Source organism: Cetorhinus maximus, chromosome 5, assembly GCF_964194155.1.
Source record: "Cetorhinus maximus chromosome 5, sCetMax3.hap1.1, whole genome shotgun sequence".
In the NCBI taxonomy this organism is placed as follows: domain Eukaryota; kingdom Metazoa; phylum Chordata; class Chondrichthyes; order Lamniformes; family Cetorhinidae; genus Cetorhinus; species Cetorhinus maximus.
The window spans coordinates 150,422,380-150,446,940 of record NC_135883.1 but is presented as its reverse complement, the minus strand read 5'-3'; the positions used below and the strand labels follow the sequence as shown (position 1 = coordinate 150,446,940).

At 43.6% G+C, this 24,561-nt stretch overlaps 1 protein-coding gene across 1 annotated transcript in view; it reads left to right on the top strand.

Annotated features, from left to right (window-relative positions):
• Positions 1-24,561, top strand: part of spdya (speedy/RINGO cell cycle regulator family member A) — a 64,483-nt gene that overhangs the window by 16,911 nt on the left and 23,011 nt on the right. Inside the window, exons 3-5 of the mRNA XM_078542690.1 lie at positions 16,343-16,590; positions 19,315-19,373; positions 21,163-21,248. Of these exons, the coding sequence (XP_078398816.1) occupies positions 16,356-16,590; positions 19,315-19,373; positions 21,163-21,248 (380 nt within the window). The 5' untranslated portion in view covers positions 16,343-16,355. The remainder of the gene's footprint in view (positions 1-16,342; positions 16,591-19,314; positions 19,374-21,162; positions 21,249-24,561) is intronic.

Genomic DNA, 24,561 nt, shown 5'->3' with positions numbered 1-24,561 from the left:
TTAGGGGCAGGTGTAGGCCATTCAGCCCCTCAAGCCTACTCTGCCATTCAATAAGATCATGGCCAATCTGATTGTGGCCTCAACTCAACATTCCCACCTGCCCCTGATAACCTTTGACCCCCTTAAACACTCTAATATGTGCTATAAGATCATCACACTAATCTTCTGAGAAACAAATACATACCCTACGTATATAGTATATTAACATACCTTACATAAAGAGTATATTAATCAAACGATATCACCAGTATTGTGAATTTTTAAAAAAATTATTCATGGAACATGGCAAGCCCAGCATTTGTTGCCCATTCCTAATTGCCCTTGAGAATGTGGTGTTCAGCCGCTTTCTTGAACCGCTGGGGTCCATCTGGTGCACGAATACCCACAGTGCTATTAGGAAAGGGGTTCCAGAATTTTGACTCAGCAGCAGTAAAGGAACAGCAATATGGTTCCAAGTCAGGATGGTGTGTGTCTTGGAGAGGAACTTGCAGTTGATGCCACTTATCAACCTAAGCCTGAATATTGTCCAGTTGTTGCTGCATGTGGACATGTACTGTTTCAATATCTGATGTTGCTTATAAAACTACTTTGTTGTTGCTCATAGTTATGATGATATGTGTCATGCATATGAGAGCCGGTCTGATTCAGGGATGAAAAATTTCCAGTCTGTGGCGGCTTTCTGACATTGGTGCCTCAACTGGCGGGAACTGACTGCAGAGGAGCAGGGAGTGTGGGAGAGACAGAGCTGCTCCTCCAATCACAACTTCTGTCTCTGCTACCCTTGCTACATCAGCTCCTCCAATCGCAGGTTCCCTCCCTCCCATTCTTGCTGCACCTCCAGGGACAGAATCTATGATTGGAGGAGCAGCAATGAGGGGGAAGGAGGGAACCTGTGATTGGAGGTTGAGGAACTGTTATTCTGGCCAATCCTGCTTCAGGAGACTTTCAGCTACGCTGTCACCAATCACTTTTTGACCAGCTGCTGGACAACATGGCTGAGGAGAAGAAGCAGAAAAAGAGGAGGGAGTCCAAGAAAGCCCAGAAAATCTGCATCAGTAAAGAGGCCAGGAGCAGTTCTGCGGAAGGGTCAACTCTTCTCCGCCGATGCTGCCAGACCTGCTGAGTTTTTCCAGGTAATTCTGTTTTTGTTTTGGATTTCCAGCATCCGCAGTAGTTTTTTGTTTTTAGGCCAGGAGCAGGTCCGGGGGAGCAGTCACTCAGCCTCGTGCCAGTCGGACTGGGCTGCCATCTGCATTTGCAGCTCGAGCCGCTCCCTGGGAACTGGAGAGCATTCATTTGGTCCCCTTCACTTCTAATAATATGTATTAAGCCACCGGTGAGTCATCTGTTAAAGGCTGCGAGGCTGCTGAGCGGGGTGAGTTTTCTGTTATGTGTGGCAATTACAGCTGAGGTATAGGGTCAGCTGTGCATACTGTTATGGACAGGGTGAGAAAGAACTACTGAAACTCCTATTCCCATCCCCAATGTCCTTTATCACTGTGTTTTTTGAAAAAGGAAGGTGTATGTGTTTCTTAACCCCTGAGGGTATGGACAATATGTATGACCAACAGCAAACTTTTTGTGAGTTTAAATAAAGAGGATTATTTATTCACGAAAACATCGAAAATTTAATGCTACGTCATTCACTCACCCAGTCTCATACACACACGCATGAGGAAAGTACAGTTAAAGAGAATTGTGTACTTTTATAAGTTATAAACAAAAGGACAGTTTGTAATTCACGTGATTGGCTTATCTTGGAAAACACAGCTGCAAGCCTGATGAAGAAGACGTTTTCACTCCTGAAGTGTAGTTTAGGTAAATTCAATAGCCAAAGTTATAAACCAAAGTTGTTTCAGGATTCTCTGAAAGACATGGACTTTCTGCAGGTCACAAAGTCAGTTACTTGTAGCCTCATTACCAGGAAGTCGGCTTGGAGACCTTCCAATGTCACAGTCTCCAGTCCTTAAGGCTTTCTGCTGCTGCTGTTTTTGTTGTGTGCAGCACTTGATTAAATAGAGAGACAAACATGGGTGCCTTACGACGTGGTTTCTCACAGTCCCCTTTTCCAAATATGGTGTTGGGCTGAAGTTGATTAGCCACAACCTGGGTTATTGTTTTCAGACATTCGATTTCGGGGTTTGAGACATTCACTGTTTTGATTTCAGAATGACCCAGTCAAGTCAGAAAACACCTGGATGGTTTCAGGAGATGGGCTGTGACACCTGTAGTCTGGAATGTGTCCTTTTTGAAACAGTGTGGCAGTTATGAATCCAGAGACCAAATCAGATGACCCTTGGCATCATCTTATGCAGTATTTTATTGTCCATTTTTAAAAGAGATGTCAGTTCCAGAAGATTAAGTACTTTATGCTTTAAAAATTATGAATATGACATGCCTTTATTCGACATGACAAGACTTTGCAGGGGAAGGTCACAATTAGTGAGAAAGGGAGGGAGAGGGGGGTGTTGTTCCCAACTTTGCTCCGTACCTACTCCCAAAATACCAACCTGGCTGCCCTTCCAAATCAAACTGTACACGGTACTCACCTGGACACGTGATGTGTCCTCTGCACAGCAACCAGAAGAGACACCCTCCCACACAGCCCCTCTCCCACACCTCCACTTTCCCTTTCCCTCTCTCCCACTCTCCCTCTTCCCCTTCCCCTCTCTTCCCCCTTCCTCTTCCCCTCTCTCTCCACCCACCTCTCTTTCCCTCTCTCTCTTCCCCCCTCCTCTCTCACCCCCTCTTCTCTCTCTCTCTCTCTCTCTCTCTCTCCCCCCCCCTCTCTCGGTTACTTCGGTAAGAGCTGTATTCTGTTCCTTTATAATAAGGTAATTGGAAAGTCAATATCCCAGCCAAATCAGTTGGCTGTTAGATTTAGATTCCACCCATTTGAAGTGACCTAGAAACATTTGCATTTCACCACAGATCATACCATTTTCAGCCCCTACATGCTGCAGTGACTTTGCCACATTGTGCTATAATGTGTACATAATTCCTTATCCAAAAAGATTTTCAGGCCATTTTGTTTTTAGCCACTCTCATCCTGCTGGCTGTGTGGCATCATGAGAGTGGTGAGTGAGGGTTCTGGGCTATATTTGTGTACGGCCTCAACTGCAGTATGTGCATCAGTGACTTTCATTTTGGACCAGCCTGTGGATCCCATGGAGCACCCCCATTCACCACCAGTGGTCCACTGACCACACTTTGAGAATCACTCAGGTAGACCACCTTAACTGAGGGTTAATCAGTCCTTCCTCCTAGTTAAGTAACTACTGTACTGGGGTGCCATTTATCTCTGTTTACAAAGAGAAGGGTGTTGTGAGATTGAACAAGTCAGTGTGATAATCCCTTAGTGCTCAGACTTCTGTTGCCTATTTGCTTTTCAGGTTAGTGTATCACATTTGCACTATCATATTCTTATATATAAACACACTCTAAAATAATAATACCTGAACAAACTTACTGTTATGACGTGACAGATGATGTGTGCAAGGTGGAGCAAATCCACAAGGGAAACATGGTCCCACTATCACAACGGTTTTATAATTTGTATTTATTACAAGAAGATGTGTGTACTGAATTCAGAAGTAATGAGTTCACCATGACCTTTAGAGATTTTAAAAATTAAATTAAGATATTTATTAACAAAATAAAATATTTCAAGCACATACATGAGATTACAATTACTTATTACTATAAACAATCCTAAAATTCCTAATTAACCTGACTCCCAGTTACACACCCCCCCTTTAAGGCAACAGTCCAAAATAGACTTTGATTTAAAAACAAAACCAGCAAGTTAACACAGTATCCACTTGACAGTGGAATTCCAAATGGCTTTCTCCAACTTCAGTTACTGGACACAGCCGACTTATGCACAAATGGCTGGAGGTTCTTTGAGGCTGTTTCACACCTTCCTATTAGATCTTACAAAGCCCTCACCTCACATAGCCTTTAATTCTCCTTTATATATGTTTCTCTCTCTTTAATATGTAAATTCCATTGTTCCATATGTCTTTGGAATTGGTACCTTTTCCATAATATAAAAACTTTCATGTTGCCAATATTATCAGTAACCTTTAGGAAAAATAAGCACACTCCTTAGCCTGGCTTATCTGGTTAGTTGTAAACAGGCTAACATCCCATTGAAATCCAAATAATCCCTTCACTTACCTAAAAATGCAAATTCCCTTCACACCTTACATGCTAAGCCAGCATCCATTTTTACTCATTAGCATTTCAAACACATTTCTACACCTAGCTTCTTTTGATAATTCCAAACTTGTAGTCTACCTTACTCCAAAGTAGCTAAATCACACAGACAGAACCAACAATACTCGCACTCATAACCCTATTTTACAATAAACCAGAAAAATATTATGAAAATTATTATACTTTTGTAACACTTACACTTACATAATACTTTAATGTGGCAAAATATCCCAAGGCAGGGGTAACGGGAGGAGGACTTAGGAGGTGATTGAAGGTGTGGTTGAAGAGGTAAGTTTTCAGGAAGTTCGTTAGGCTATGGAGAGATCCATAATTCCAGAATGAAGTCATGTTTGCTTGTTTTGTGTCTTCACAGAATCACAGAATTGTTATGGTGCAGAAGGAGGCCATTCGGCTCATCATGTCTGCATCGGTTCTCCAAATGAGCATTATGACTTAGTGCCATTCTCATTTCCCCATACCCTTGCACATTGTTTCTATTTAAATAATCATCCAATGCCCCCTTGAATACCTTGATTGAACCTGCCTCCACCACATTTCCAGGTAGTGCATTCCAGCCTCGAACCACTCACTGTGTGAAAAAGTTTTTTCTCACATCACATTCTTTTGCAGATCACTTTTGAATCTGTGCCCTCGCGTTCTTGATCCTTTTATGAGTGGGAACAGTTTCTCCCTATCCACTCTATCCAGCCCCCTCATGATTTTGAACACCTCTATCAAGTCTCTTAGCCTTCTCTTCTCCAAGGAGAACAGTCCCAACCTCTCCAATCTATCTTCATAACCTCATCTACATTCTCTCCAATGCGTTCACATCCTTCCTACAGTATGGTGCCCAGAACTATACACAATACTCCAGCTGAGGTCTAACGAGTGTCTTATATTAGCTCAGCAAAACCTCCTTGCCTTGTACTCTATGCCCCTATTAGTAAAGCCCAGGATACTGTATGCTTTATTAACTGCTCTCTCCACTTGTCTTGCCACCTTCAATGATCTATGCACATATACACCCAGGTCCCCCTGCTCCTGCATCACCTTAAGGAATTGTACCCCTTATTTTATATTGCCTGGGGCTGGTCGTGCTTGCCTGTGTTGCTGGCCGATGGTGTGTTCGCTTCAGCGGGTGGTGGCATTTTGTTCGTAAGTGCACCTGGGGTGGTAGTTGGCTGCGCTGCTGCTTCGTGTTGCGCTGAAGTTCAGTCTCCTTCCACACGTCGTTGGTGCCAGCCTTCCGCTGCCGCTGGGTTCGCGTCCACTTGCCTACTGTCTGGCGTGCACCACCTACAAACAAAGGCGTAATGTTTGCAGTTCCCCAGTCCTTTGGCACCTCCCACGAGTCTAGGGAAGACTGAAAGATTATGGCCAGTGCCCCTGCAATTTCCACTCTTACTTCCTTTGATATCCTTGGGTGCATCTCATCCGGTCCTAGCCAAAATGCATCACCTCACACTTCTCTGCATTGAATTTCATCTGCCACTTATCTGCCCACTCCACCAACTTGTCTATGTCCTTTTGAAGTTATACACTGTTCTCCTCACAGTTTACAATGCTTCCAAATTTCATATCATCTGCAAACTTTGAAGTTGTCCCCTGCACATCAAGATCTAGATCTTTAACATATATCAGGCAAAGCAAAAGTCCCAATACCCATCCCTGGGGAACTCCACTACAAATCTTCCTCCAGCCCAAAAAAATATCCATTGAGCATTACCCTCTGTTTGCTATTACTCAACCAATTTTGTATCCATGTTGTTACTGTCCCTTTTACTCCATGAGCTATAACTTGTCTCACAAGCCTGTTGTGTGGCACTGTATCAAAAGTCCATGTATACCACATCAACGGCATTACCCTCATCAACCCTCTGTTACCTCCTCAAAAAACTTCAACAAGTTAGTTAAACACGATTTCCCCTTTAGAAATTCATGCTGGCTCTTCCTAATCAATGCACATTTTTCCATGTGACTACTAATTCTATCCTGAATAATTGTTTCTGGAAGCTTCCCCACATTGAAGTTAAACTGATTGGTCTGTAATTGCTGGGCTTATCCTTACAACTTTTTTGAACAAAGGCGTAATGTTTGCAGTTCCCCAGTCCATTGGCACCTCCCCCGAGTCTGGGGATGACCGAAAGATTATGGCCAGTGCCCCTGTAATTTCCACTCTAACTTCCTTTGATATCCTTGGGTGCATCTCATCTGGTCCTGGTGTCTTGTCAACTTTAAGTACTGACAGTTTATCCAACACTTCCTCCTTATCAATTTTGAACCCTTCTAGTGGCATTTATTTCTGTTTACAAAGAGAGGGCTGTTGTGAGATTGTTACACACACTTTTTTCCCCAAACCTCTCCAGGTGCCTGTCGATTTTTTTCCCTGATTATTGTTTCTAAAACTAACTGGCCTGTAGGACTGTTCTTACATGCTTTCTTGAATAAGGATGTCACATTTGCCACTCTCCAATCTCTGGCACCATCCCCGTATCTAGGGAATATTGGAAGATTGTGACAAGCTCTTCTGCTATTGCCAACCCCACTTCCTATAGCAACCTGAGATGCAAACCATCTGGACCATGGTTGGACTACCATCTGATCTACGTCTACTTATCAACCCACGCTTAGCCAGCCTTTCCAGTACCACCACCACCTCAGTTTTCACCTTATCCATTGCTTCTACTATCACTACTTCTACCGATATTTTGTCAGATTCTTCTTCCTTAGTAAACAGTGATAGAAAGTACTCATTAAGTATTCTAGCCTTGTCCTGCACGTCCAAGCATGTATCACCTTTTTCCCTAATAGGATCAACTCCACCTCTTACTACCCGTTTACTATTTACATCTATGCCTATTTCTAGCATGCTAAGACTGTTCCAGCAGACTGGGTAGAAGAAATTACTTGATTGATTCAGTGGTTAAGAAGGCGGTTCAGCATAGTGCTGTGGAGCGTGAAGAGCTTGACAAAGCACAAAAGACATCATGGTCATCCATTGCATCCAAAGAAGTCTTCAGTCATAATGGTTCTCTGTGCCACTGAACCCAGGCTTCTGTGGCCCAGACAGTGAGATTGCTCCTGTGCAATTGTCCTCCCACTTTAAAAGCATTCTCGCACAAGGTTTTGTACAAGCTCATATTTATTTCTTTCTTCTAAAGTCCTGTGGCGATGGAGGTATGGCAAAACAATAGGTGGAGGTGACCGCTAGCGGTTGTAGTCACAGAGTTGCACGTGTTGGACTAGTGGCCGCTTGACTCTGTACCTGGGGCAGCAGAGGAGTTTGGTAGCATCCAGGGCGACTGGGCAGCCACTTTTAGTACAGCACTACCCACCCTTTGTGAGGGAAGGGGTTAGAAAAAGTACCCCAAACATTGCCTGTCCTACAAATGTCTAGCTGGTTTACTGCATCTGGGAGATCACCCATTAATGTGGTCGAATAGCATAAAAATCAAAGAAATAAAAATAATTTATCATTGGAACTTGGAATGCCTGGACTCTACTGGACAGAAATGACACAACATGACCTGAAAGGAGAATCCAAAGAACTAGCACGCTATCACATTGGCATTGTAACTTTTGAATTGCTCCAACTCTGTGCAAGCAAACAAAAGTCGTCAGAGCTTCTTTCAATATGGCTAAACTGAGTAACATCACTTGCTACAACCAGTTTCAGAGCATACTTGATCAAAAACTCAAAGCGAGCAAACCTACCGAGCACAGACAACAATTATTGAGGCAATGTTCCTGAGAGCCCAGCTGCACTGGGTAGGGCATATAATTAGGTGCCACAGCTACAGCACATATGCAACATGCTCTAGACAGCCCTGCACATTGTAGTTGGGAGGGTCAGGCTTTACACAGCTCAACAATTGCAGTCATTACATTAGTGCTGGGCTGGACTCTAGTCTACTCCAAAGAAGACAGCCTGACAGTGCCCTGACTGAGATTGATAGCACCTGGCTGTACTCAACCAGATCCAACCCGCTGTGTGAATGCACTGTCATGCTGGGGCGTAGTGGGATGGGTGGGGGTAGAAACTCAGCTACAATTCATCCTTAAGTCTGTGCTACAGCTGCAAGGGAGGACCTGGGACTGAAATGTCTGGAAGAAGGGCAACCCAAGGGCTTCAAATTGACTCCCTCACTTGGCGATGGAAGGTGATCATTGCAGGGTAAGCTTCAATTATGTGTCTCAACTATTTTTCCACAAGGAGGAGTGCAGAATGCAAGCATCAGGCAACGCTGCCTCTTCATAATTTTGATGCAACCGAGGAGGAGGAGAAAGGCCTCACCCCGAGGAACATGGGCCGGTGGGGCCCCATAAAGACCTAGAAGCTGAGGAGGAGAGACCAATTCCACGGAGGCGTTTGACGCGACACAGGGTGTACCGAAGACGTCTGTCATATTCGCTTGTCAAGGGATGTGGTGTCTTACATCTACCACATTCTTCGGGAGGATCTGACGCTGCAGGGACTGAGAGGCCATTCATTGCCAGTGGCTGTGAAGGTAACCTCCACACTCACCGTTTTTGTGAGTGGCTCGTTCCACGGCTGCACTGGGGACCTCTGCAGAATCCTCCACTGATAAATACATTTGAGAGGTCACTCTGTTCAGTAAGGCACACAATTACGTCCAGTTCTCCCTGGATGAAGCCAGCCATGCTGCCAGGGCAGTAGGATCTGCAGCGATCTCTGGCTTTTCACTGGGGCAGGGTGTCATTGACTGCACACATGTGGCATTAAGAACTCCCTGTCAGCAGCCACTATGATTTATCAATTGAAAAGGCTTCCACTCTCTCAACGTGCAGCTGATCTGTGATCACCAAAACAAAGAAAGCAGAGTTTGCAGGTCTGCGAGGTATCCTGAGAGCTCACACAACTCTTACATCTTGAATCACTTGCAGTGCCACAGATCTTTGAAGGCCCTCAGCGCAGTCAGGTTTGGCTCATCGGTGGTAGAGGCTACCCCCAAAAGACGTGGCTAATGACACCCAATAGATGGCCACAGAGTGCTTCGGAGGAGAGGTACAATGCGGCTCATTCTGCAACATGCTCCTTGACTGAGCAGACTATTGGCACGTTGAAGATGCATTTCGGATGTCTGGACTGGTCAGGCGATGCTCTCCAATACTCTCCCCAGAGGGTGTCCTGAATCATTGTGGTTTGCAGTGCTCTACACAACCTGGTGCTCCAAAGGGGAGCCGAGCTGCCACATAGAGAGATGGAGGAGCTGCGTGTCTCCTCCGATGAGGAGGATGCCGAAAGGGATGACCTCAAAGCGGGCTATGATATTGATGCCCCAAAGGACGAGGCCTTTGCGGCAGATGTGCCCATGAGACATTTATAGCGACAAGATTCCAGGGTGATGAAGACGACTAGCTCATGAACCCATTTCACCTGTCACCTCGATGCAGGCTAGACATTAACACCTTCCTTGCTATCCTAAACATCTCAAAGAAGGACATCAATCTCAGAAAATGTAGTCACAATCTTGCTTGACGATGGCCTCATCCTTGGAAGGCTAGGCAGCCTATGGAGCATGTGGTGGAGTATGTGGCCATTCTGTAATGGGATAAGAACTTCACCAGCATTCACTGTGAGGCATGTAGACATGATGCAGTCTTTTCAATCATCGGGCCAGCATTTCACTGCCTACGCCAGCCTTCAAGAGGCAGGAACAGCACTGCAAACATCACTGTACTCATGGCAATATGCCTGGGACATTGCAAGGCATCTCAAGGAGGGCGATCATCAATCACTGGTTATCGCTTGACTGTCAGGACTGATTTGAATCCTGACCTGGCCTCATTGGGATATTGAATTCCCCAGGATAAAATTGCTCTTTAGAATGCTGTGATCCGTCACTCTCAATCATGGATGCGAGCCTGTGAGTCAGGTCACCTTTGTGTGCACAGAGAGAGCTTCAGCAGCACCATTGTCTGACAAGCACTCATGATCCAGTCTTCCCCTGGAACTTCCCAAATTCATGTCCATGGCATCTGGGATTGAGGTGGCCTCTTCGGTCTCAACACCGCATTTAAGCATTACTTAGTAACTTCGTTGATTCTAAAGACCACACAGCAAATGTACTGGAGCTTCAAATCATCCCATTAGAGGCCTCCACATTTTCATTTTAGCGGATTAAGATATGCACGAGGAAGCCTAGGACACTGATCGCATTGTGATGAACCATGTTGATTGCCCTTCTGAGAGCTGGCACAGGGATTATGTCAAGTCACACTAGTCAGACCTTCAGCATCCTCATATATAATAGGCCGGTATCTTGAGACTAGGCACGCACCTATAACAGAGCATAGTCGTGGCCGTCTAGCAGACATTTCAAGAGAGTGCTAACCCGGGTCCATTGCTCTGCATCCTGCAGGTGGAGTGTGGGAACTGTTATAGGGGTAATGTTTAGCCATAAATGTGGTCATGATGTAAAGCTGCAGGCCGCCATGAAAGACTAAGGTCCTCGACTATTACTTAAACTGTAACCCACAACCAAACCTGACAGTCATTACATGGAGACCATTGAAAAGTGCACCTGGTTGGCTGACTCCAATGCAGGTCGTCTTTAAAACCTATAACGTCCACAGAGAACGGACTTCAGTGTAGCAGCATCAGGATAATAAACAAAACTTCAAAATCTATACTCATGAGACCATATGATATGATCCTCTGATGCAAGTCTTACATATCCAACCACCTTGTTGACAGAGCAACTGGCTTTGTTCATGTCACTTTTGTGGTCACAAAGGTGACTTACTGAAACTGAACTGAGATTGAGCGAGACACCATAGACCTGAGGGACATGATGGGAAATAAGTGGGGATGGGGGTTGGGGGGAGGAGGGACATGGGGGGGGGCATCCGCTACATTTGGATGACCTCAGAGCATTGTATCAGATGGAAGACCCATTCACTAGAGTCGCTTACATTAAAGAGCATTCACAGTGCAGGATGTCACAAGAGATAATGATGTGTGAGGGAGAATCAGTGGTGATGTCCCTTCTGCTAGAAGTGTGTGAGATCCCTGTGCATTGTGTAACCCAGCGAATGCCTGATGGCCTTTTGAGAGTGTAAGTTGAGAGTGATGAGAAGGTTGACTTTCCCTGGTGGATTGAATGAGATCATTCATACTCTTCCTGCACTGGAGGATGGTCCTCTTCTGAGGTCCACAGGTGCTGACTTCCCTGGCGACCTCCTCCCAAGCCGGCGTGGTGAGGTTAGTGGACCTCCTGCTGCCATCTCTGGATTAGAGGGTTTCCCACTGGTCCTACACTGCCTGGAGCAGTCTCTCCAGGTATTTTTCACTAAACTTGGGGGCAGATGATTTGGATCTTCTCGGGCTTCACTCGCCATAACAATTCCTGGTCTGCAGAGAGTGAATGTGTGTGTGGACGCTGCTTAAGTATAATGGCTGGACCTTTACCCCGATGGGGTGACGGTGACGGTGAGGCAGATGAATCCCAGCCTGTCCCGCCATGAGATCCAACGAGATTTGAGCTGGTCGTTTATGCAGAAGCAATGAGCTGAAAAGTGGATGATCTGGTGCAGCAACCTGCCCCGCCGCCCAGTGGGAATCATGGCCGCCACCGCACTTAGTTTCTGGACTGGAAAATTCTGCCCATTGTATTTGACCTGGTTCTAACTTGAAGAATTCACCTGATGTATCATACATCCTCTTTTTTTGTTTCATCATAATCTATCTCCGTTGTCATTCTGCTTTTGGCTCCCCTACCTTTTGCCCTTTTTAGAATGTACCTAGTTTGCACCTGAAGCATCTCCTCCTTAAAGATCACCCATTGTTCTGTTACAATTTTTCCTGTCAGTCTTTGGTTCTATTTTACTCAGGCTAGATCCCTTCTCGTCACATTGAAATTAGCCCTTTACCAATCTAGATGTTCTACTTTATGTCATTCCTTGCCTTTCTCCATTACTAAACTAAACCTTGTGGTGATATGATAATCACTCAAACCCAAGACTCATTTGGTATGAGGTTATGGATAACAAGCTCCTTATTCGCAATGCAGTGGATATTTTGAAGGACGATGTAAAATGGATGTATAATAAGAGACTCGTGTGTGGGGAGATGAGGGCATTGTTAAAAAGGACAGATTGGACGGTTTGTTCCTAGAGTGAGAATTAACTATGATTTGTGATGTGAAAGGGGAATTAAGTGGTGCGAATTGATGCTTTGGGAGAGCTAATGATCGGTGATGCAGTGGGTGCAATGGAGAACTAAGGTCAAGCAGATGGATACTGTGGCCTTCAAAGGAGGAACTCAGTACTAGCGTTCTGGCAAGAAAGGAGACCTATACAAGAGGAGTGGCAAGTGGGTCAGGGTATGATGAGGTGGAAAAGAAATGTTGATGAGGACAAGAGCGAGGAGTTTATTTTTATTCTTTCATGGAATGTGAGTGCTGGCAAGGCCAGCATTTGTTGCCCATCCCTAATTGCCCTTGAGTGTATGGTGGTGAGCTCCCTTCTTGGTTCAATGAAGAGTGCATGAGGGAATGCCAGGATCAGCACCAAGCATACCTAAAAATGAGGTGTCAACCTGGCGAAGCTGAAACACAGGACTATTTGCATGCCAGAGAGCGGAAGCAGCATGTGATAGACAAAGCTATGCAATCCCACAACCAGTGGATCAGTTTGAGACTCCTCAGATACTGACGCAGTCTGTGCCCATATGCAGCAAGACCTGGACAACGTTCAGGCTTGGGCTGATAAGTGGCAAATAACATTCGCGCCACACAGGTGCCAGGCAATGACCATCTCCAAGAGAGAATCAACCATCTTCCCATGTCCTTCAATGGCATTACCATCACTGAATCCCCCACTATCAATATCCTGGGGGAGGGGGTCACCATTGACCAGAAACTGAACTGGACCAGCCATATAAATACCGTGGCTACAAGGACAGGTCAAAAGCTGGTAATTCTGCGGCGAGTAACTCATCTCCTGACTCTCCAGAGTCTATCCACTATATACAAGGCACAAGTCAGGAGTGTGATGGAATATTCTCCACTTGCCAGGATTAGTGCAGCTCAAACAACACTCAAGAAGCTCGACACCATCCAGGACAAAGCAGTCTGCCTGATTGGCACCCCATCCACTACCTTAAACATTCACGCCCTCCATTACCGGTGCACAGTGGCAGCAATACGTACCATCTACAAGATGCACCGCAGGAACTCACCGAGGCTCCTTCAACAGCACCTTCCAAACCTACAACCTATACCACCTAAAGGACGAGGGCAGCAACTGCATGGGAACACCCCCACATGCAAGTTCCCTTTCATACCACACACCATCCTGACTTGGAAATATATCACCATTGTCGCTGGATCAAAATACTGGAACTCCCTTCCTAACAGCGCTCTGGGTGTACCTACACCACATGGACTGCAGCGGTTCAAGAAGGCAGCTCACCACCACCTAAAGGACAATTAGGGGTGGACAATAATTGATGGTCTAACCAGCAACACTCACCCTGTGAAAGAATAAAAAACCCACTGTAATTCTGTAGGGCAGCAAAGTGGCCAAGAAGATGGTCACCAGTAAAGGGAAACAAGGGTCTAGATGACACCAAACATTCACACAGTGGACACAGATGTAGCTTTGTACTGTTCATAAGCTTTTTCTAATGTGTAGAGTGTTGGAACCTGTTCTGACTGTGCATCTCAATAAAGGTGGCAATTAAAGATCTCTGGTACAGATTGTGCTTCTGCTCTTTTTGTCTCTCTTTTTATAGGCCCTCAGGATACTTTTTGGCATGATCCTCAGAGGAAAATCCAAGCCAATATCTTTCATTAAATGTAGTTTCTTATGGAATCATGCTCAGGTAACTCTATCCCAGTACCATCACTGTTTAGTTCCCCAGCATCACAATTGATAAGTAGCTGAACTTGACAGCCTTATCAACACACTGGCTACAAGAGCAGGACAACGACCAGGTATTTCATGGCTAATGTTTCATTTCCGATCCCTCACAGCCTCTCTGTCACCTACAAGGCTCAAGTCAGGAGTGTGGTGAAATAGTTGCCTTTCTAGATAGGAACAACAGCAACAGTGGTCGAGGAGCTCAATATCAACCAGGACAGAACACCAAACTTAATTGGTGTTCCTGCTGTAGGACTCAATATCCTGTGTCTCCATCATTGGTGTGCTGTAGCTTCAGTATGTACATTCTGCAGGATACGCTGCAGCAACTCATCAAGGTTACTTGAATAGCATCTCCCTCCCCTGTGACCCCTACTACTGAGTTGGACAAAATCAGCAATGCTGTGGGAACACCATCACATCCACATTTCCCTCCAAGACATGCACAATCCTGATTTAGACTTGTACTGCCATTCTTTCATAATCACTGTGTCAATATCCTAGAATTCCTTACCTAATATCATTTTGGGAGCACTGTCAGTAAAATATTTGCTGTGATTCAAGAAGAAGGCCATTATCACCCTCTCAGGGTACCTATTGGGTGGGCAATAAATATGAGCTCGGTAGAATCACCCACATCTTAAGAAAAGTAGACAAAATACATAGAGTGTGCAAGCGGAAATTGATAAAGGATATGAGCAGTGCAAAGAGAGAGAATGTGAAAAGATTAGCAAGTAATATTAAAGGCAACCAAAAATATCTTATAAGCATATAAACAATAGTTAAAGAAATGGTGAGGCGAATAAGGACAAAGAAAGGAAATCTTGCCTGAGGTACTGAATGAATACTTTGTATCTGTCTTCACAAAAGAAGAAGATAAAGTTACTATAATAAAAGCAAAAAAACTGCAGATGCTGGAAATCCAAAACAAAAATAAAAATACCTGGAAAAACTCAGCAGGTCTGACAGCATCTGCGGAGAGGAATACAGTTAACGTTTCGAGTCCGTATGACTCTTCAGCAGAACTGTTGCAGCAGAGGAGGGGCAGTAAAGATATTGGATAGGATAAAAATAGATAGAAGGGAGGTGCTAAATAGGTTTGCATCATTCTTAGATCATCCTCCAAGATATCTTGCTCCCGCAGCTCTGGCCTCTTCACGTCCCTGATTTTAATTGCTCTACTGTTATTGACTCTAACTTCAGCTGCCATGGACTGAAGCACTAGAATTCTCTCGCTAAAGCTCTCCGCCTTTCTACCTCCCTTTCCTCCTTTAAGACATCCTTAAAACTTAGTTCTTTGACCAGACTTTTGGCCATCTGCACTAGAATCTCCTGTTGTTGCTCATCGTCATATATTATTTGATAATGGTCCCATGAAGTGCCTTGGGATATTTTACTACGTTAAAGGTGCTAGATAAATGTAAGTTGTTGTTGTTAAGATTGTAAGTTTTCCTCTTGGTACTTCCAAGTCTTTGGGACTTGGGAATATTCCCCAGTAACATATTTAAATTATTTTAACAATATAGGATATTGGATAAACGCGTCCCCTTTTAAATTTTTATTCCCTTTTCTTCGTCCACCTCACCTGCTGCTGCTAGTGCTCAGAGTAGCCACTATAAGGGCGGTAATGACTGTAAGGCATGATTTTCTGCTCTGATTTTGCCCTTTGCTATTGGTAGATGCCTCACAGTTCCTCACTGCTTGGCCTGACTCAGATCAGGAACTGAGTACAATTGGAGTCAAACTTGTACCTCTTCATTTTCTGTACATCAAGCAACAGCTTACTATCTCTTTGCTCCACATAAATTGCCTGTCTTCTGGTGATGTTGCTATTGACACATTCTCGAGAACATGCACGACACCAGGTTGGAATCACTTGTCAGATGACTTACCCTCGCCCAATGATTTTTAGTGCTTAGTCTCAACTTATTGCTTTCTCCAGTGGTGCAGTTGAGATCTGGAATTCACCACATGGAGGATTGGTGACACAATACATGAGAGCATCAACATAGTTGGGGTTTACATGCAGACACTTCAATGATTATTATCCACACTATTCATGGTTGGTCAGCAGGTGGTGTAATACAAATGGACATTGCCCTGCGCTACTACATTTGGCAATCTGACTGAGAATTTAGCATCGGAACATAAATTCTCAAGCAATTAATTGGGATCATGCGGGCCAGCTAATTGATCCTTAAGAGACTGTAATTGTCCCTAATATTGTCTTATGGTCTAGTTTTTAGAAGATTATGAGGAACAGCAAACTCTGCTGCCAGACTCCACCTTCAATTACTGTCCGGATGAAACCTGTGGGATCAAGATCAAACCAGCAAAGGAAAGGGACAAAGTTAAAGCAACCATGTGTACAAAAAGCCCAGAAAATGTATGGAAAGAATACTAATGTCATTTCAAAGCCCAAACATATGAGGGGACCTTGTCTCATTATTCAGCGGCAAGAAATGGCAGCTTTCTTCAAACTATTTGGTATGTACTAAGGAGAGGAATGTATTAGAAAAAATATTTCCATTCACTTTCTTGTGGGAGTTGGTGGTGTAGTGGTAATGTCACTGGACCAGTAATGCTATTGCCAAGGGAGTACAGGTTCACATTCCACCACCGCAGTTGGTAGAATTTTTATTTAGTTAACAAATCTGGAATTGAAAGTAGTCTCAGTAATGGTGACCATGACAACTATCATCGATTGTTGTAAAAACCTACCTGGTTCACTAATGCCCTTTAGGGAAGGATTCCTTACCTGATCTGGCCTATATGTGACTCCAGACAGCAATGTGGTTGACTCTTAACTGCCCTCTGAAATGGCCTAGCAAGCCACTCAGTTCAAGGGCAGTGGGGGATGGGTGACAAATGCTGGAGATGCCCACATCCCATGAAAGAATAAAGGAAAAAAATTAAACAATTTGGGGTAGAATTTCTGCTTTGGCACAATTGGCAATCCAGGCGCAAGTTGCACTCAAAATTGTGCTAGTTTTCTGAATTAAACTTTGTTCTCCATTTCCACCCAAACTTATCTGCATATTGCAGAATCTAAAGTCTACCATGAACCACCGCAATCGGGCAGTGATTTTGAATGTAATTATCATTTCTTGCATTAAAAAATCCTTAATATATACTTACATGTGGAAGCCTGGTGCAGTTTTATTAATACGACTGAAAATGGGTTTGTCACAAAAGAAATAAGAATTTTTAATGTGAGTATATAGTGCATCACCTGTGAGCGACATGATTATAAGTAGGTGTAAGGGCTTTAATTCGACCGCACCTGGAGTACTGTGCACAGATTTGGTCTCCTTACCTAAGGAAGGTTATACTTTCCTTAGAGGGGGTGCAACAAATGTTGGATCCTGGATGAGAGGGCTGCCCCTTGTGGATAGATTCAGTAGAAGGGGCCTATATTCTCTGGCCTTTAGAAGAATGCAAGGGGATCTATTTGAAGCACATAAAATTCTTAAGGAGCCTGGCAGAGTAGATGCTGAGAGGCTGGAGAGTCTAGAACAAGAGGGTCATAGTCTTAGGATAAGGGATTGGCTATTTAGGACTGAAATGAGGAGAAAATTGTGAATGCTTTGGAACTTTCTACCCCCCCCTGCCCAGCCGAGGTGTGGATACTCAGTCATTGTGCACATTCAAGACTGAAATCAACAGATTTGTGGATTAAGGGATATGGGGAGAGTGCAGGAGAGTGGAGTTGAGGTGGAAGATCAATTGTGATCTTATTGAATAGCAGAGAAGGCTCACCGTGCCATACAGCCTACTGTTGCTTTCGTTCTTAAAATGCCTTTAAAAGACAATACAGAACCATTTAGTAAAAAAAGAGTTGCAATTGTATAACAATTTTCACGACCACTGGACATCTCAAAGCATTTTACAGCCTAAAATGTACTTTTGTGAAGTGTAGTCACAGTTGTAATTTAGGAAATATGGAAGCCAATTTGGGCATAATGAGGTCTCATAAACAGCAGTTTGATAATGACTAGATAATCTGCTTTTGTGATATTATTTGAGGGTAAATATTGTCCAGGATAGATAACGCCCTTTCTGTTCTTCGAGATAGTATCACAGATTAGGGTCTTTTACACCACCTGAGAGGGCAAATGAGGCCTTGCTTTAAAGTCCCATCTGAAAGATGGCACTTCTGACAGTGCAGACTCACTCAGTACTGCATTGCAGTGTCAGCCTTGATTATTTTGTTTTTCTTGCTTAAGTCTTGTAGTGGTTTGTGACCTTCTGACTCAGAGGTGAGCATGCTATGAACTGAGCCAGGCTGACACAGAACTTTCATTGGTGCACAACCATCAGTTTCTTACTAAATGAAGTATTTTGTTTAATATTTTATATATTTTAAAAGGTTCCTTTTAATGTCCTTGCACCTAAATGAAAAGCTTAATTTTAAAAGTCTCCTCACAAGCTTGCAAACAGGTACAATTAGTGGAAACTCGCCATGCTGATTAATTCTACTTGGGGCTAGGGTAATTTTATGGGCAGGGCTGGTTCCTGCATGATGCTTTTTAAACTATTGCACAAGATCACAGAAACTCAATCTGCGATAGATGTAACTTGAAATTTAATGATCTTTTGCACTGGTTTGTCTGAGTTTTGGCACTGAGAAAACCTGATGCAACCTAGCATAGGAAACGTCACCTGAACACACATATTCACTCTATGCAGTCCAGCTGTGTGGTCTGGATTTCCTGGGATGGCCCCCAGGAGAAAGAAGCCATTCCCCCCCAAGGTGTTTTGTCCTCTTGCCTAATTGTGACATAGGCACATAACAATTGTTACATTATGAGAACTGGAACTCATCTCTTTGCAGTGGAGATTGACACCAGTTTCCAATAACTTTGAGCAGTTCATCTAAAAATGAATAGGTTTAAATACATCCTCAACATATATTTTGTTTGTTATGAAACAAAATGTGGGTGGACCATGAATTAAAACTATAGATCTGCCCAACAAAATTTTCCAGCCAGCAAATGTTTAATGATGGACATGACATGTTATGCACCACACTGTCTATTAACTTATTGGGGAGGCAGCTGGAGGGTATCAAGACCAACTGGTTTGACAGATTGATTCCCTTTTAAATATATATGCAACAATTAATAAATCCTTTACTCTTTAATATATACTGTTACATGAAAATTCTGTTTATAACTTAAAAGATTTTTTTTTGCTTTTGGTGCTTTACAGATGATGACTTAATACAAGACTTCCTGTGGATGGACTGTTGCTGTAAGGTCTCTGACAAGGTACATCATTTACATATCCTGATCAGTCCTATCTCAAAATTGAAATAAGATTCATAAGTCATAGAGGCATAGAGGTCCACAGCACAAAAAAAGGCCCTTCGGCCCATCGAGTCTGCGCCAGTCAAACAAGTACCTAACTATTCTAATCCCATTTTCCATCACTAGGCCCATAGTCTTGTATGCCATGGCATCGCAAGTGCACATCCAAATACTTCTTAAATGTTATGAGGGTTTCTGCCTCTACCACCCTTTCAGGCAGTGAGTTCAGATTCCCACCACCCTCTGGGTGAAAAAAATTCTTCCTCACATCCTCTCTAAACCTCCTGCTCCTTACCTTAAATCTATGCCCCTTGGCTATTGATCCCTCCACCAAGGGGAAAAGCTCCTTCCAGTCACAAAAACACCCCTCGACCATCACCCTCTGCTTCTTGCCACTCAGCCAATTCTGGATCCAATTTGCCAAATTGCCTTGGATCCCTTGGGCTCTTATCTTCGTTATCAGTCTCCCATGCGGGACCTTATCAAAAGCCTTGCTGAAGTCCAAGTAGACTACGTCAAATGCATTGCCCTCATCTACACACCTGGTCACCTCTTCGAAAAATTCAATCAAATTGGTTAGACATGACCTCCCCTTAACAAAACCATACTGACTGTCCTTGATTAACGCCTGCGTCTCCAAGTGTAGATTAATTCTGTCCCTCAGAACTGCTTCCAATCGTTTCCCCACCACTGAGGTTAGGCTGACTGGCCTGTAGTTCCCTTCCTCCAGCCCTCTGGCACCTCTCCTGTGGTCAGAGAGGCATTGAAAATTATTGCCAGCGCCCCTGCTATCTCCACCCTTGCCTCACTCAACAGCCTGGGATACATTTCATCCGGGCCTGGAGATTTATCTACTTTTAAGCCTGCCAGACGACTTAGAACCTCCTCCCTTTCATTAGAATGCTAATTTCTTTAATTATGTCACAGTCCTTCTGCCTGATTTCCATACCCACATCGTCCCTCTCACTTGTAAACACCGACACAAAGTATTCATTTAGAACCCTACCTACGTCTTCCGGCTCCACACACAAATTACCACTATGGCCCTTAATGGGCCCTACTCTTTTCCTAGTTATCCTCTTACTCTTAATGTACTTAAGGGGGGGATTATACTGCATAATCACTTCTGCATTAATTTATTGTAGTAAAAGATAAATTTAGATATCAAATATCAAAGCATTCCTCACACAAAGATTAATCAACATGTGGACTTGTCTTCCAGATAGAATACTGGAGGCATAAACCCTGGAATCATTTAAGGAAAATTAGGTGCTGAAATGAGCAAACTGCAGGGTTTTTCTTGACGAATGAATTTAGATGGTCCAAATGGACCTCCTCATGTGGAATCATGTTGTGCATCGATGTAGGTTACCTGACTCCTGAATGCTTTGAAGCTGGGAGATGCGAGACTATCTCTAGGACTTTGCAACTAGTGCTGAGTGCCCAGGCAGCAGACCTCCCTGGAATTTTGTAAAATTTAATTCTCAATTTTTCTTAAAAACACGTGGGCTATTGCAGAACAAAATAACCATCCAGGGAGTGAAGCACTGCAAATATCTATATATTGCTGCATTTGTCATTGCTCTCAGTGCAACTCAAGCAAGGAGCCTCTGAAACTACATTTTGGTTTACATTTGGTGAGCCTTGACTCTACAGATACTAGGGTATCCATAGTATAACTGCAGCCATATTTATTTTAAAATTTTGTTTAATTTTGTGGATTGTAATGCATTTCTTTTCATTTTCTCAGTATCTTTTAGCGATGACCTTTGTTTATTTCAAGAGAGCTGGTTTTGAAATAAGCGAACAAACGAGAATGAATTTCTTTGTTGCTTTGTAAGTATAGCTGCTTTTGTATTTTTTTCCCTGTATATAATAGGCCTTATTTATTTGAGCGAAAAATAAAGATAAATGTATTATTAGGATTTAGTTTAACATTTGGTTATTTGGCACCATCTCACAAACAGAAATGAGGTGAATGCCCTGTTAATCTTAATTTTATAGTATTAGTGAGGGAGGAATGCTGACCTCGACACTGGGACTTCGCTTTGTGCTTCATCAAATACTACCTGGGCCAGAATATAACGTTCGTCGAGCGGGCGCGCTCCCGATCTGACAGAGTGTAAAATGACGCGCGATATTTCGGTTGGCGGGTGGGCCATTATGCCCGCCGACAATTAAAAGGCCTATTAAGGCCATTAAAGTTATAATTGAAAGAAATTTTTCGCTGCCCATCCAACCTTAATGGTTGGCGGGCAGGTGAAAAGCTCTTTGCATTTTTTAGGAAACTTCATCCACAGGCGGCATGAGGCTTCCAACAGCAAATAATTTTTTTTTTTATCCATGGGATGTGGGCATCACTGGCTAGGCCAGCATTTATTGCCCTTGTTTAGAGGGCATTTAAGAGTTAACCACAATGCTATGGGTCTGGAGTCACGTGTAGGCCAGACCAGCAGATTTCCTTCCCTAAAGGACATTAGTGAACCAGATGGGTTTTTACAACAATCAACAGTGGTTTCATGGTCATCATTAGACTTTCAACTCCAGATTTTTATTGAATTCAAATTCCACCACCTGTCATGGTAGGATTTGAACCCAGGTCCCCAGAGTCTCTGGATTACTAGTCCAGCGCCAATTCCACTACACCATTGCTTCGCTGTGATGAAATTTCAACATATCATTAATAACATGTCCCTGCTCATGTGACAGAGCTATATGAGGGGACATGTTTAATAACATTCTAAAAATCTTTATTTTTGATGTTTTAAACTCTTCAGGTCCAGCGCACACCCATGAACTTGCGCTCTTGCCACCCCCCAAAAAATACAGGTAGTGCTGAGCGCTGCCACGCGCGATTCACGCTGGGCAGGCCTTAATTGGCCCACCAGCGTGAAATTGTGGTCCGGCCCCGATCGCGGGAGTTGGTCAGCTTCCCACATCCCCCACCGAGCCTGCCCGACGAGGGAAAAATCCTCCCCTTGGTACCTTTAACATTTAAATAGGTAGAATGGATTTAGGCTTAACATCTTGTCTGATGATCTTGCAGAGAAAGGAGCAGCTTTTGTTTTCTAATAGTAAGTAATGCTTCCAAGCGAATAATAAGTTGTAACAAAAACTTAGCTTATTTCAGAGTTTCTTTGTAAGATCTTGAGTTTGAATTTTTACCACAAATGCGTGTTGTAAAGATGCTAGAGTTATGTTGATGCTGATAAAAGATTCCAAAATTTTCATATTATTATAGTTAACATCTGTTTGGTTATCTGCCATGAAACAGCTTATGTAAGTTTTTTGATAGAAAAGAGAGCTTTTTGCATCAATGAAAGTGAAATCTGCAGTGCATATAAAATGCTCCTGAATGCTCCTTGTACCTAAGTATAGATTTTTTAACACCACTCGTATGGAGTAAAGACCACTGAATAAATATTTCAACTTCAATGGTTTCATTAGCATAATGTATTCAGCTGTGTAGACTGTGACTTTTTTTAAACCTATTTAGTCCCAAAATTGAATATTCTGATGCACTTGCCTCAATGCTACTTAAATTTCTATCACTTTTGACTCTTGATACTGTAGATGTAATTCTAAAATTGGCAACCTTGGAAGAATCTGAATTGAAATGAGTGCCTGTATTAGCAATAGGGCCACTTTCAAGTACTGATAAAAAGTATTGATGCTCTTATAATATTGGGTATGAAAAGATGTCAAGGAGGCAGAATTCTAAGCTAGTTCTGTGACAAATTATTCAAGTAATTACTTGTTAAGTCTGTACATGATCAGAGTTTTAAAATTATATTCACTGGTAATAGGATTCTCAATATGACAGACGAAATTTTATGGAGAGTAATGAACTCTGCTTCACATTGAACAATGTTATATTGCCCTCCAATTTAATAATGGTGCCCACTAAATCAAAATATGCACAGCATGACACACTGAAAAATTAACACCTTTTCAGTAATTATCTGCTGATCTGTCATTCTTTCGTTCTTTTTACCCACTGGGCAGAATTTTCTGCCTGTCAGGCGGGCGGGCCCGACCCAATCGCCGGCAGGCGGGGAGCCGATCCCTGCTGGAGAAGCAGGCCGCGCCGCCATTTTACATGGGCGGGCCAATTGAGGCTATACGCTCCCTCTGCGGGCAGGGGGGGGGAAATCCCTGAAATCGAGAGTGCACTCCTTCGCGCATGCGCACGAAAGAGCACACATCTCCCTGAGGCTAAGTGCAGCCTCAGGGAGATCGCCTGGACTTTGAAAAATATTAAAAATAGAAAAAGAAATTCCCTTACATGTCCCCCTCATGTGACAATGACATGTTCATAATTTACAGAACAACTTTATTACAATTTTTAAAATTCTGCATGAAACCTCATCCCACCGCTCGATGTTTTCTCTATTCACCGCCGTGGCTCCTGGCCTGCCTGCCAACCTTAAGGTTGGACGGGTAGGTCCTTTAATTGTTTAAATGATTCTGTCAATGGCCTCAATTGGCCATTGACAGGTCAGCAGGCCCGCAGCTGATTTTGCTGCGCCACCGCCTTCCTGAAAATTTAAATAGGGCAGGATGACGTCGGGGGTTCCGCCCGACGTCATCCTGCATCACTTTACGCGTCGGCGAGCGGGCCCTGCCCCCTGCTCGCCGATGCAAAATTCTGCCCACTGTCTCTGCCTTTCTGTGTACTGACCCTTATTCATTGTGCAAAAAAAAACAGGACTGAATTCTCGCAAAACTGGAAGGGCTCTGCGCCTAAGCAAAAATGGCGCCGGTGCCTGGAATCCGGAAGTCCCGCCCCTGAACCCGGCACCCACCAATTTTGCTGGGGATGGAGGGAGGATGGGGAGACGGGCAAAACGTATTTTGCACATCCACAGTTCATGCAGTTCATTGCTTCAATTAGAAGCAATGTTAGTCATTGAACTTTCAGTTATTAAGTTGTATGGGAGGTGGTGGCGTAGTGGTAATGTCATTGGGCTAGCAATCCAGAGGCCCAGGCTAATGCTGTGGGGATATGGTTTCAAATCTAATTAAATTCAATTAATAAATCCAAAATTAAAAACTAGTCTCAGCAGTTGTTTGGGTTTTGAAATGCAATCATTACTATATGTCCCACCTGGCTTGCCATAGTCATGTGACCTCTGCCATGAGGGAATGT